At 41.7% G+C, this 15,041-nt stretch overlaps 1 protein-coding gene across 6 annotated transcripts in view; it reads left to right on the top strand.

Moving 5' to 3' along the window:
• LOC127056376 (retinol-binding protein 1) overlaps positions 1-15,041 on the top strand; it is a 130,504-nt gene that overhangs the window by 88,683 nt on the left and 26,780 nt on the right. For 2 of the 6 annotated variants that reach the window (XM_050964159.1, XM_050964160.1), the window contains exon 5: positions 12,386-12,564. In XM_050964159.1, the coding sequence (XP_050820116.1) occupies positions 12,386-12,564 (179 nt within the window). Of the gene's footprint in view, positions 1-6,133; positions 7,156-11,329; positions 11,686-12,385; positions 12,565-15,041 lie in introns of those variants that run through there. The other 4 variants (XM_050964161.1, XM_050964162.1, XM_050964158.1 and 1 more) reach the window with 4 other exon arrangements.

Genomic DNA, 15,041 nt, shown 5'->3' with positions numbered 1-15,041 from the left:
GGACCTCAGTTGTGAGACCCAATAGGTCTACCCATTACAGGACCTTTTAGTTGTCTTTTTAAATAAGCAATGGAGCTTCTCAACAACCTTTGAGAACTGCACAATACCATATTAATAAAATATCCTTTTTTATAATGCTGAAAGACATTCAGACTTTTCTTAACTGCATGGAAAACATGCCAAGAGTTTAAGGGCTGCACCTAAATCACCTAAAATGGAGCAAGTTTCCTGGCTGCCAGAATCAAGATGGTGCATTGCATGCAGGGTATTACAATCTATGCAGGCCATACTTCCACATTAAAGATGAGGGTGGCTTCTGGTTGCATTGAGCTAAACTTGATTGCCCATCCCTCTTATCTTCGTGGGCAGATTCTAGCTCCGATTCTGTCCGACACCTGCACCATACATGTGTAGCATTTGCTGCTGCTGTTTTTCTTCGTAATATTGCAGAGCCTCTTTTAAATGCTTTGGGCCCATTTTACCCAGACGAATGTTCAGGGGTTTCCAAGATGCCAACCCGCCCACCTTACATGGCTGTGATAAAGCTGGTCAAGAATTTTTGATTTTAGAAATTTAACTGACAAATGGCAAGAATTTTCTGACTTTTTTTTGACCAGCTGTAGCACATAGAGACATTGACACCTGAAATCCTCAAAGGAGGCTGGCAGAGGTACTGTCCCCATTCCCCTGTGGGTGTTGCCAGGGGGAACGTCACTTAAAGTTCTGTCTGGGGCTCCATAGAAGCCTGTCAATGAAGATTCCGTGAATATGTGCTGAATCAGCTTCTCTTGGTTTGCCTGGCCCTGCCCCCTCCTGTGCTGCCGGTGCTCACCTTTTGGTCTGCATCTATTGTCTCCAGGTTCCTTGGAGGAGTGGGTGCTCCAGGGGGATTTTGTTGGTGAACCCCTGATCCTTTTGGACTTAACACTGTGGGGGGCCCCACATCTTTTGCTCTATTGGAAGATCTGACCCTAAAAGTATTATTAATTAGTACTTATAGTTCTTTTCATCTTAAGAATTATGTGCATCAGCTCGATGTAAGAGTGATACAGCAGACCTCTGTGTAAAGTTCTCCTTGAAAGTAAGGTAAATTCCACCCATGCAAATAGCCTCGTCTCTATAGGGTGTATGGAGGCTGGCCAGCAATGGCGATAATTGGGTCAAATCCCTACTGTAGGCAAAGTCTGAGACACAAACAGGCTGAGACTTACCCAAAAGCTCACTGAGAATCTGGGCTGGAACTTATGAATTTCTGTCTCACAATCCTATGCTTAGTCTGTCTGGGCTTTATGCCACCTTACCTCATATTCTTAAGGTTGTCTGACACTTCCCGTTAAAAGGTTTTGGTTGCTTTTAACTTTGCCAGGCTTTAAGCTTTCAGGGTGAAATTTTGCCTTGCTGGGTATCTGTTTCAGGTTGAACTTTGCTGGAAAATTACAGCAAAAACAATCCAGTCATTTCTAACAGCATTTAACCCAGGTTAGAAAATTCTGGTGGCCTTTTCTTTGAGAGACTCTAGTGCCTCCATGCTTTGGAGCAGGGCCTGGATGTTTGGCAGGGAGGTGACCTTTATGTCATGGATGTTCCTTTTGCCACCCCCATGAAAATCTGCCTAAATTTGGCTGAATTATAAGCCTCTGAAAAATTCCAGTTCACAAGTACTCAGTAGAGACTTGTTAGAGCTTTTCAGTTCTGTTTCCCAAAGATTTTATCCAGCTGAGAGCTCAGCAGGTCTTTCCCTGTAATTGCTGCTCCCTACCATTGCAGATAGGACCAGGTTGGGCACCTGAATTGAGAGCAGGGAGTCTGTTTTTCCTGTCCTCTCAATATGCCCCAGGGTGCCCAGGGAGCATGTGGGGAGAATTTGCCTGTTTCAAATGGAGACAAGAGCCAGACCTAGCATCAAGGGGCAGGGATGAGGGACTGGGAGAGTAGATTGGGACAAAAAGTCTGGGTGCAGGAACTGGGATGGAACTGGTAAGAGATGAAAGAGGGAAACTGGGTAGGGGGTAGGAGACTGGGACTTGTTGGGCAAATTGACTAGGACTGGGAGCCAGGGAGGGAAACAGAGTGATGGGGCCTGGGAGCGACACTGGAACTGGTTGAACAAAGAGACTGGGACTGGGAACCAGTAGGTCAAGGGGAAGAGACACAGATCTGATGAGGGACCAGAAATCAGGAGGAGAACTGGGAGTTGCTGAGCAAAGTGAGAAGGTAATGGGTGGTGGGGGCGGAGAAGGTAAGAGGCTGAAACTGATATTTGATGAAGAGCCCAGGGAGCAAGACTGTGGGTTTGGTAAATATGAGGTTGGAGGTCACTGGAGGCTGGTGGGGTGGGGCGGGGAGAGACAAATCAGGTGAGGAGCAGAAACTGCCCGGGCAAGGAGAATGGGGACAAGGTGTTGGTGGAAGATAACTGGGAATGGTTGGTGTGATGGGGTAGGTCCCAGAAACCTCCTTTGGGACTGCCACCTGATGTGCCGAGACAACCTCTGAGCCTGTTTTCTCTGCCAGTTTGGGGGTCCAGTGCCCTTCCAGGTTCGAGCCAGACATTATCTTGCTACAAACCCAGACCCAGGTCTGAACTATGTCCCCCAAAAGCTGCAGGCTTAACTGAAACAGCTTAAGAAGTGTTCCTGTCTCCAGCACCCAGATGCCCAGTTCCCAATGGGGTCCAAACCCCAAATAAATCAGTTTTACTGCTTATACAACTCATAAATTGTTTGCCCTCTATAACACTGATAGAGAGAGATATACAGCTGTTTTCACCCCCCAGATATTAATACATACTCTGGGTTAATTAATAAGTAAAAAGTGATTTTATTAAATACAAAAAGTAGGATTTAAGTGGTTCCAAGTAATAACAGACAGAACAAAGTGAATTACCAAGAAAAAATAAAACACGCAAGTCTGTCTAGTACAGTAAGAAAACTGAATACAAATAAAATCTCACCCTCAGATATTTCAATAAGTTTCTATCACAGACTGGACGCCTTCCTAGTCTGGGCACAATCCTTTCCCTTGGTACAGCCCTTGTTTCAGCTTAGGTGGTAGCAAGGGCATTTCTCATGATTGCCGCCCCCTTTGTTTTGTTCCACCTCCTTATATAGCTTTGGCACAAGGGGGGAAACTTTTTTCTCTCTGGGTCCCCACCCCTCCTTCTAAATGGAAAAGCACTAGGTTTAAGATGGATTTCAGTACCAGGTGACATGGTCATATGTCCTGTGAGACCCCAAGCCTTCATTCCTCCAAGCCTGACTCACAGGAAGGCCTGGAAGCAAACAGAGCCATCCACAGTCAATTGTCCTGGTTGATGGGAGCCATCAAGATTCCAAACCACCATTAATGGCTCACACTTTACATAATTACAGTAGGCCCTCAGTTATGTTTCATATTTCTAGTTTCAGATACAAGAATGATACATACATACAAATAAGATGACCACACTCAGTAGATCATAAACTTTGTAATGATACCTTACAAGAGACCTTTTGCATGCAGCGTATACCAGTTACTTTATATTCACACTCATTAGCATATTTTCATAAAATCATATAGAGTGCAACGTCACAGTTGAGAAAGGAGACTGGGAGCAGGAGAAGGAGTCTGGATGGGAAAACGGAGGCTGGGATGAGGAGTAGGAAAGAAGATTGGACAGGGACAGATTGGAGGAGATGGAGGTGCAGGGGTCAGTGTTGGTCATCCTAGAGCACACTCCTCTGAAGAGCTTGAAGTGGAATCCAAAATTCTAAGTCTCACCATTCCTTCGCTGGCAGCTAATGTCTATGAAATCCACCAGCAAAAAGTGTCCCATCCTCCTGTAGTGCTAGTTCATATAGAAGATGGCAACCTGCTACTTCTGTTATTTACTCAGGTAGCTCAAGTGGCAGAGGTCTGTGTGGTGGATCTAAAGGTTCCAACCTTGTTGATGACCCAGTTGGGTGTCAGCATAATGCAACATGATGGAATTTGTGGTTTTTCAGTGTGCTATTTTTAAAAGAGCTAAAAAAATGGCAGAAAATAAACCACGTTAAAAGAACATGTTTAAGATTGTAAAGTCAGTCTTTTAGAAGTTAGGAAATGCCATAGTTAATGTTCCTGGTGCAACCTAAATTTGACACGGTCTTTAATTAGATGATCACACGTCTGCCCCAGGACAATAACCTCATTCTGTGCATATAGTGGACTTGCTCTGGGAATAAGTCAAAATTGTGTAGTAAAGGAGACTTGTCTGTCAGACCCCTGCTTCATTTGTTGTGGAAGTTAGAAGGTGTGTAATGAATGAGATAGAAGGTTGTAGGAAGAGAAGAGATGATCTCATGGTTAAGGCAGTTGAGTACTATTCTGGAGAATTAAATTCTATCCCTGCCTCTGCCACAAAGTTCCTAAGTGATGCTAGGCTAGTTATTGAAACCAGACTTTTCACAGGTAATCACTAATTGTGTATTCCTTGTTTTATGAGTATCTGATTTGAGGGAATGGTTTACTGAGCACTCATTGTTGCAACTGAAGTCAATGGGAGTTGTGCTTTGAACATATAAAATACTATATAATGCTACATATGGTCCTAGGCATCTCAGATTGGAAACCCAAAATTAGTAGATACTTTTGACCTTAATCTCTCTCTGCCTCAGTTCTCCAACTCTAAAATGGGGATAATGTCTCCTCAACTTACAAAGGTGTTGTGAAATAAATTAATGTTGGTAAATTATGCCAGTGATGTGCGCCCTGGAAAAGCCCATGAGGAAAGTAAGGATTGTGTCTTTGGAGCAGGGTTTGAATAGAGTGCAATAGGTAAAGCCGGGGACCACACATTGAACAGTTATGAGGGGGAAAAAATGAAAAGCCGCTGATTAGATGAGCCCTGTCCACTCTGTGTACTGAATGAGACTGTCCTGTGGGGAAAAATTGTGTATGATGAACATGTAATTAACGACTGTGTCATAACGCATATGCCCAGGGGGGCTACACTAAGGTTCACAGGCAATGTTAATTCAGGCATTTCCCAACTTTTGGGTGCTTGACTTTGCAACCTTAATAATGTTCTTTTAACATAGTTCTTGTGTGTGTAATTGTGATATAAACCTAACAAAACATAGCAGAAATGTAAACCATAAACACTTACTTTGACTGTAATGAGGTTCTGAGATAAACCAATTAAAGGAAGAACATTCACATTAGAGTAATTCTGGTTTGTCCTTAATTCACCACCTCTTGCTTGTATGGTTACTAGGTCCTGGAAAAATGTGATCTTATCTACTGCGAGGACTGATGTACTCCCATGCAACAGGGTGAATTAAGGGCAGTGACAGTCTTAGTGCTGAATTTCCTGGTCTTTGGGTTTTTGTCCATTATTTTTAACTTTTTTTTAAAAGGTTGATTTAATATTATTAGATTTTATTATTCCTAACCTATATTTAGGAGATGATGCTGAGATGGATGATAGGTCTCTAATAGCCTTATTTTACCAGTACACAACAGCAATATTAATCTTGGTTGCTCTGGAAAAATGCTGGAAGTTGGCTTGGTCAGGAGTTCTCCAGAAAAACAGAATGACTTCACAGCTGAGAGATATCATCACTCCCCAGTGCATAGATGAAAGTACTAAAATGTTCGTGGGAGCTGTATGCACCCCAGCTGCCTGATCCTTCACTGTGAAAGTCAACAGGAGTTTTCCCATTAACTTGAATATAAGATCAAGCCTATATTGAGTAGTGAATAGAACCTCAATGGGTGGAGTTCTAGTTTCTCAGTGTATCCAACCTAATACCCTATGAGCCAAATTCATGCCCTTAAATACCCCTTGATTGTATTTCATCTTTGTTGCTTATAAAAAATACTGCAGTAACTGTCCTTTACAATCATACAGATGACCTTTTAAATCCTATGGGCCAAAATATAGTTGGGCCACGGAGTTTGGGTTGTTTTGGGATCTGACTGGTGATTAGACAGTGGGCCTCCGTCTCAAATTCCTTACTCTTTTTCCGAGCAGAATATTTCATGTAACTTTTCAAAAAAACTTTGGGTAAAATACCAGAAATAAGTGAAAAACTTAACCTCATCCCATCAACTTTTTTTTTATCTTTAATAAGGATCTTCATAAAACTTCCATTTGTTTGTTTTTGCTTTTCAGTTTCCCCAGAGTTAAAGCTGCTTTGCGGAGCTGACATTCTGAAGACATTTAGTACACCTAATCTCTGGAAGGAGGAACATATTAAAGAAATAGTAGAAAAGTTTGGTTTGGTGTGTATTAGCCGTGCTGGCTCTGACCCTGTTCAGTACATCAGTGAATCGGAACTTCTAACTCAATTCCAGCACAATATCCACCTGGTCACAGAATGGATTCAGAATGAAATCAGTGCCACGCATATACGACATGCTCTATGCAAAGGACTAAGTGTGAAGTATCTCATTCCAGATTCTGTCATTTCCTATATTAAGGACTATAATATCTACACAGAAGAGAATGAAAGGGAAAAATAAAGGGGATTTAACTTCAGCCTATGAAAGTACACAACACAACAATAAACACACGAAATGATTGATGTCTGTATTCTACCAAATGGGGAGAACGCTGGCATTTTTTTTTTTTTTTTTGAAAATCCCTGCAAAGCACAATCTTTGTGTATGGAGGAAAGTGAAATAGGTTGTGGGGAGCTGCAACTAGCTATACTTCTGAAAGTTTGTAGAATAATTCAGAAAAGTTTTTGTATTACTACTGAGTTCATGCTTTCCTAAGCTGTTATGTGCAAAAGGCTATCGGTTTTAAGATCTCCACTAAGAGTTAATTTACATTACATTTCTTCTGTTTTTAACGCAAATATTAAAATCTTTAGTAATTTTTGAGAGATTTTTGTGGTGACTTAAATGATCTCAGTGGCTGTAGTTAGTGCTTTCCTGTATTATAATCTTCTAAAACCAGAACGGTTTCGGTTTGAACGTGTCTTGGCCATTCGCAGGCAGTAAGAATAAAATTGTCATATTTCTTTCTCAGGAATATTTTCAATAAACTGCTAAAATGTACGTAGTTGTTGCCACATTTCTACTTCATAGGATCCTGAAAGAAAAATGATTTCACTGTATCACTTAATACCGTTCAATTTTATGTGTGTTTATATGTTGGCAGATCAGAAATAAAGCCCTGATTCAGGAAAGTAGTTACGCATTGCTTAAGTCCCATTAATTTCAATCCAGCTCATAATGAGATGTTTAAAGGCGGTTCTTTGCTTTCCTCCTGAGTCCACTATATGCTAGTCCAGTCCCCCTGGCATAATTTAGAGCAGCTGGCTATCAAAAGCCTGAAGCCATTGATATGGCAGCTCAGCTATAAGGGAGCCCCAGCCATGCCCCCTATGTCAACATCAAGAAGAGGGAGCAGCACTGGAGATTCTACTCTCTTTCCTTGCATTCAGGTGAGAATATCTAAACAACCCGCTTGATTCCACTGTTCTTGTTCCTTTTCCTTCTGCAAGAATAGCTCCTAGAGATGTCTCAGCACTTCTGAAGCCTAGTAATGCCAGCCAAAGTTTTGAAAGATTTTGTTAATAATTTACGGGAAGTGGTGAAATTTATCTGCCACTTTCCCTCAAGTAATCTTTGACTTTTCCCAACTCAGCAGTCTGTGGATGTCCGGTATAAAATCATACAAATTCAATACAATGATTGTTCACACTGTATGCTCTTTTGGTGTCATAGGATTCATTTTAACAATGAGATTGTGTTTTGCATTGGCTTTCATAGCACACACATGCTGCATTCTAGTTTGTGTATAATGCTTAGAAGTTTGCAATAAAAGAGGATATTTTCCAAAAATCTGTTTCCTCTGTACCTGATAAGGGAAGGCCTAATTCAGCTGTGTCCCCTGGATTACTGGACAGCTCATAGTTGAGAAAATACTTTTAAGGAAAAAAAATAAAAGAAACAACAAATGCAGCATTAACTGGTGATGTGATCAGATGATGTTGGTTATAAAATGTGTTTGGATAGTCAGGTGACTATATATATTTTGAATGGTAGCAACATTTTGTTCTCCAGACATAATTACATGACTCATATAGTAGCTAGATTGGGGTGGACAAACTATGGCCTGGGGGCCGAATCTGGCCCATCAGCCATTTTAATCTGGCCCTTGAGCTCCCACTGGGGAGTGGGGTCTGGGACTTGCCCTGCTCCGGCACTCCAGCCAGGGAGCAAGGTTGGGGATCGCTCCACATGGCTCCTGGAATCAGTGGCATGGCCCTCCTCGGGCTCCTATGCATAGGGACAGCCAGGGGCCTCTGCTCTGCATGCTGCTCCCGCCCCAAGCAGTGCCCCTGCAGCTCACATTGGCCGGAAAACACAATGGGAGCTGCAGGGGCAGTGCCGACGCATGGGGCCGCATGCAGAGCCGCCTGACTGTAGAAGCCGGAGAAGGGATATGCTGCTGTTTCCGGGAGCTGCTTAAGGTAAGCATCGCCCGGAGTCTGCACCCCTGCAGATCTCCCTACACCCCAACCACCTGCCTCAGCCCTGATTCACCCTTCCACCCTCTGAACCCCTTGATCCCAACCCAGATCACCCTCCTGCACCCCAAATCCCTCAACTCCAACCCCACCCAGAGCCCTCACCCTCAGACAGAGCCCTCACCCCCCCCCGCACCCCACTCCCCTGCCCCAGCCAGGAGCCCCCTCCTGCACCCCTCCTTTCTGGCCCCACCCAGGAGCCCACACCCCCAACCAGAGCCCTCACCCCCTCCCGCACCCCAAGCCCAATTTTGTGAGCATTCATGCCCCACCATACAATTTCTATACCCAGATGTGGCCCTTGGGCCAAAAATTTTGCCCACCCCTGAGCTAGATACTATGTTGATGGGCATCTTGTTTACTACTAATAAGAAAGTCTGATGTAATTTGAAAGTGGGTTATTGCTTAGTTATTGCTTAGTATAACTGTGTGCAACTTGAACTGTAGTGTTTCTATAATGAATTATGCAGTGAAAGTAGTTAGACTGCCTACTGAGTGGCTGTTCCTTAAATGTCACAATGGATGCGGTAAATCAAATGCATTCCTCCACGTGCTGGGCTAACATCTTACAGATCCCGTCAAATTTAACTTTGCTGTAGAAGACTCGACAAAAGAAAGGGAGGGATTGTGTAAGCTGCACTGCCTCAAGAGTGGACTCTGGAGCACTGTGGCTTTGGCTGTGTTTCAGTGCATGTTAAGCATGGGGTAGGTAGTCACGGAGTAATTTAAACTGCAGTTGTGCAACAATGGCATTATTTTGTCGTATCCCGTATCAGCACTGCTGTTGTATCCTATGAGAAGCATTACGGCTCTCTGGGCACTAGGGTGACCAGACAGAAAATGTGAAAAATCGGGAGGGGGATGCGGGGTAATAGGAGCCTATATAAGAAAAAGACCCAAAAATCGAGACCATCCCTATAAAATCGGGACATCTGGTCTACCTACTGGGCACATATTGCAAGATTCATAACAATGTACTGTGCCAATCTATGCTCACATTGGCAGGTGTTGTGGGACACCTATCTACCCTCTCTGGTGACTGCATGCTGATACATGGGCTTGTTAGTGGCCATTTTTCTCCTGTATCAGACACCAGACGTGAAGATGGAGAAACTGCAAGTAGGACACTGAGCGGGAGCTGAGCAGAGAGATAGTCCACTTCCAGTCTACTGGAGAATCCTCATGTCTTGATTGTTGTGACTATCCTTGGCTGCACATTTTCACTGCGCTTCCCTCAGTAGCAATACATTACCTCTGGATCTGCCCTATAGCTCAGGGAGTTGTCGCTACTATATGATGTAGCACTGATAGAGATGTGTAGCTGTTTAATTTTCATATTTACATAATCTGAAGTGACAAGGTTATAAATTAAAATGATCTTTGGGTGTTGACATGCATTTTCTACTTACAATAAAGCTTGGTATGTACCACGGAGATCTATCTGGATATGTCATTTAGCTCTTCATTAGTTCAACTCTTTGCAGCAGGATACTCTTTGCAACATGAGTCAAGATAAAGGGTCAAGGAAGACATTTGCTGTGTTATTTGCATCTGATTTCAGATGCAGTTTTCCCACTCCAAAATCAGATTGTCTTTGAGTTGCAAGGTTGGAGCTGGAGCATACGTCACCCTGTTGCATGAGGATGTTATGCACAATTATTACATTTTATTTACTCCACATACATCTTTTCTGAAGATCCAAGAGGATATTCATCTGTTAATCAGTGAACTTCCAATGCCTGAGGGATCAAGAATGATGTCAGCCTGGTTGCCCCTGCCCACTGTTGCATTAGGAACATATGAATATAGTATTTGCAATACTGCATCATGTCACATTGCAAACAGACTTGCTGTACCAATGTCAAGCAGCTACTTTTACATGATGCTTTCCAGGTGACATTCCACCTTGTCCTTATAACCCACTGAGCTTATCATGCAATGCTGTATATGTAGGGAAAACATTTCATACTGGTGGTGATTTAGCTTCTGTCCAAAACCATGAGATCTGATTAGCTGTATTTCAGCTTGCACAACTACAACTGGTATACTTGGTCATCAAATTCTCTAGCCCCCTTTAAAATCTAGCTATGCTGTTTAATTTTATGAACTCTTGCATTAGTGGATGCCACAGGCTGGTTACAGCTTGTGTGAAGTGTTTTATTTGCTTTTAGGGACAGGTCATGGCTGTCAATTTAAGTGTAGGAAGATTCTACACTCTCAGGTTACTTCCTTCAAGCAATGATATATTATTGTTTGAATAATCTGGTACTGTAGCACTAATTTTTCACTTGCTCATTGCAGCTGTATTTAATGTCTCCTGAAATGCTGCTTGTTCCAGTGTCTGAACATGGTTTGCATTCCCTTAACTAACAGCACGCTCTGATTAATAAAGACATGCAGCACTGATGAAGACATAAGATAACAGGAATTGGCCATTACGCTCTAATAATAACCTCTGCTGAATAGTGACTGGCTTTTCCTGAGCCATCAATTTACCAACCAGTCAATATCTGCTGGCATCACCCCTCGCTTGAAGATGACTGTATAATCATGGCTTATTACTAAACTCTAAAACAGAACACACGGTTACTTTCACTTGTAGAGTTTGTGTGATCCTCTTCAGAGGGGAAGAGATTAAAAAAAGACTGAAAATATTCTCAAATACTCCAAAGAAGCAGGATTTCAGTTATCTGCAGAAGCTACCCAATGTGTCCACTATACCCAGCCACCTATTGTAATGTCCTTCCACATGCCTAAACCAGCCATCTTATTTTCTAAGCAGCATAAATGGGGAGGAGTAATGTGGATAAAATGGATACCCAGATAAGCAGTGGCCTTACAGCCATTGTATGGAAAGTGAAAGTTCCATTCCATTTAAATGAAGCCATCCTGCTGTCATTATAAATCTAAAAGGTTCAACTTTGTGGAAGGATTTAATGGTAACCCTTCAGCAGTAATCGGATTAGAGGGGCTCGTATAACTGCATGGTCTGAAGAACAGATAAAAGAAGCCAGAGTTCAAACTTGCCACAGAGGACAGGCATTGAGCTGTGTGGTGCAGAATCAACTCACTGTTCTGAGGCTTTGGTTTTGGTTATCATATACCCCAGAAATGCCTGCAAATTTCAATGGTTACTGGAAAATGCTTAGCAATGACAATTTTGAGGAGTATCTGAAAGCACTGGGTAAGATTCCTTTCATGTTTCTTTAGCAAATAATCAATAAAATGCCACCTATCTTAATCTTGGGTTGGAGTTGATTTCTTCTGGGATAGTCCCAGCCACAATTTTCATGCATTCTTAAAAAATGCTTTCTTCAAAAAAACGATTGTTGTCTTATGCAAAGTTTTTTGATTTGCTTTAAGCGACCTGTTTGCTTTTTACCTTGCTATCACTAATCTGTGCAGAGATTCAACTACAGAACTTTAAAGGGCAAGCAAATATTATTCTCTCAACATTTAAAAAAAAATTCAAGAGAGGAGAAAGTGAGTGTATGTAGGTGGAAAGAAAACAAAATGTGCTTGATGTAAAAGTTTGTGTATGCAGCTGGCAGGGAGGCACGTAAAATGCTTATTTCTATAGAAGTGGCACTTATAAGTAATCTAAATGAATTTGTGTCAAATATCTCAGTAGGAATTAGTAATGTCATGTTTCCTTTCATCTGTTTGTTTAGAAACACGCATTTGTTGTGGTATCAAATGGAAAAAACCTTGTACCCTTTACAAGTAAGCAACTTAATTCACGTGTAATGAACTTTAGTAATATAGCCAGGGAACTATTTATTTGTGTTTTGGTCCATCCCAATCCTCTCGAATTGTACAAGTCTTGCATTGTTGTAGATTTGTGGCTTTACTGCAAATCCTTTTTTTTTCTGTTTTGTTTTCAGATGTAAACATTGCTGTGAGAAAAATTGCCAACTTGCTAAAACCTGACAAAGAAATCATTCAGAATGGAGATCATATGATCATTAAAACACTAAGCACTTTTAGAAACTACATCATGGAATTTGATGTAGGAAAAGAATTTGAGGAGGATTTAGCAGGGGTGGATGATCGCAAATGCATGGTAAGAATTAGAACGGTTACTATTGCATGGCAAAAAAGATTAGAAATAATTAGTAATAATCCTAGGTCTTGCAGCAGGATGCAGAGGCAAGACATTTTCATGTGGTTGTTCCTAGAATTTTTATTTTTGTACCTGACAGCTTCATTTAGACAGAGCTGCAAATTGTTTTTAGCTTGTCTTTACAATAAAGGAATGTTAATGTTAAACTTGAGTTTGAAGCTATTTCTTTTATTAAAGAACAGGCACTAAGTTAAAATTGTCTCCGGTATAAAGTAATTGGGAGTGATATTTGATATTCAAAAAGTCATTTACAACCAAATTCTGCCACCCTTATACTGAGCAGTGCTTCACCACGGAAGCAACCCTGTTGATTTCAGTGGGGTAATTTACTACTTAATATGAGCAAGAGTGACAGGACGGAGGCCCCTAATGTTTGGGAACTGGTGTCTTTCCTGTCTATCTGTCTCTCTCTCTCCCCCTTCCCCCACTTCTATGGTGTTGATAAGTTATATAATCAATTGCTTGACCACACTCTGGTTTGTTATGAAATATATTCAAGAGGCCATAACCAATGCCAGTCAGGTTTATTGCTCTAGGCCAATAATAATAATGTACAGGGAAAAGGTTCTATATGGATGATACCATTTTCCAGGAAGCTGTCTCATGCACCATTGTTATATTCACCTTGCACAGAAGGTGTGCTCCTGAAGTTACACCCCTAAAGCCATCTTTTTATCCCCTACCTGTTTACCAGTAAAAGGTAGTGTGTATGTCATCTGAAACCAGATTTAACTGATCAGCTTTCTACCTGATTTTTCTGGTAGCATGATGTACCCCTTATTTTTGTTCTGAACACACGTGTGTGAGGTACTAAAGAACATGAAGACACCTCCTAGGTTTGTTCTAGGGTAGTTAGTTTGTGAGGAGAACTCCCGTTCTGTTGCTATAATACAATAATCACATGTCCTGATCCTGACAGCTTTCCTATCTACTTTAAGCCATAGCTTACTTCAGCTATGCAAAGTGGTATGGAATACTTAGCATAAGTGAACAGGAATATAATAAAGATATAGGCCAATTTAGACATTTAACTGTTATATTTATGCTTAGTAATATTTGTGCTTAATATATGTGGTGTGGATAATACATGTCATCAATATAATATATATGTAAGTAGCCAGCATATATTGGTCAACACTGGAGAGTTTCACTACACTACAGACAGCAGGCTTAGCACATCCATTTAACAGGACAAAACCAGAGCAAATCTTAGAGTAGGTAAGTGGCTCCAAGAGCTCTCCCTTGTGAGCATTTACAAAATATTGTCTCTGGCAAGAGGTATCTCATGACCAATAACACCAATTAACAGAAAAGGCTCAAGAATATCAAGCTACTTAACTGAGTCAGAGACTGGATGTTATCTCTCCCAGTAGTCCGACGTCATGACATCTCTGCAATCTCCCAAAGCGCAGGAATTGCTGACGAGCTAAAGAAAATTATTTTACTAGCGGTTGTAGCAGGGAAATAAAGGAGAAATGAAATGATAGGCTCCCATTCTTAAAAAAATACCTGGCCATCTCTGTGACTGATAAATATTCTTCTCTGATATCAGGATGTAGAAGTTTACTTTTGATCCAGCAACGGCAGGAAAAAGAAGGTTTATGAGATCTGGTGAAAAGGAGTGGCTAGATATGTGGCAAGCCACTGCATGGGCTAAACCTTCAGTATTCTTTGCTTCAGAACCCAGACACTAGGGGAAAAAGGGCATTTTCTCCTCCTTCCCTCTTCTCTCTCCCCACAAAAGGTGGTATAGTCTAGTACAGCATTTCTAGTTACTGGCAGCTCCTTAAATCAGGGCATAGAAACTCAATAGAGAGGTATACAGCTATTGAAGTTTTATTGACCATGTGTGGTTTGCATGAGTCACGCAGTACTGACTGAATTCCCAAAGACTTGTCCCAGAATTCACTGGGCTTGCTGTAATACCTTGGATGGATTACCTGGGTGGCATCATCTGCTGCAATTGTTCCAAAGTTCCCATCAGGAATCTGGGGGAATGTACCTGAGATATGACACTTTCACCAAATCCATGGTCTTACATCTTGGCCACCAATACTATAAACAATTTATAACTGCAGCTTTGCAACTAAATACATTAGTAATGTTAGCCTCATTATATCTGCCATAATTGCCCCGGGTAATAGTGTAGTTTAGTTTAGTGCTTCCTATGGAATTATACATGGATTATTTTTTTAAGAATGAGATCCCAGCTCTCCTACATCATAGGAGAGTTGCACCCTGGAACTGTCTCAGGTTGTTTTGCTCTCCAGGCCCTGAGAACAATATGCAATACGGTGCCAACAGCCTTTGAGTGACTAATCGCTAGTCTCTGGGCCAGATAGTTTCTGTCCCTGGCACAAATGAGGGACGGCACAAGAAGCACACGGACTGTTCCTGCCTAGTGTTCCTGGGGGCAA

The sequence above is a fragment of the Gopherus flavomarginatus genome, chromosome 8 (genome assembly GCF_025201925.1).
Source record: "Gopherus flavomarginatus isolate rGopFla2 chromosome 8, rGopFla2.mat.asm, whole genome shotgun sequence".
Lineage (NCBI taxonomy): Eukaryota > Metazoa > Chordata > Testudines > Testudinidae > Gopherus > Gopherus flavomarginatus.
This window is presented reverse-complemented; position numbering and strand designations above follow the sequence as displayed.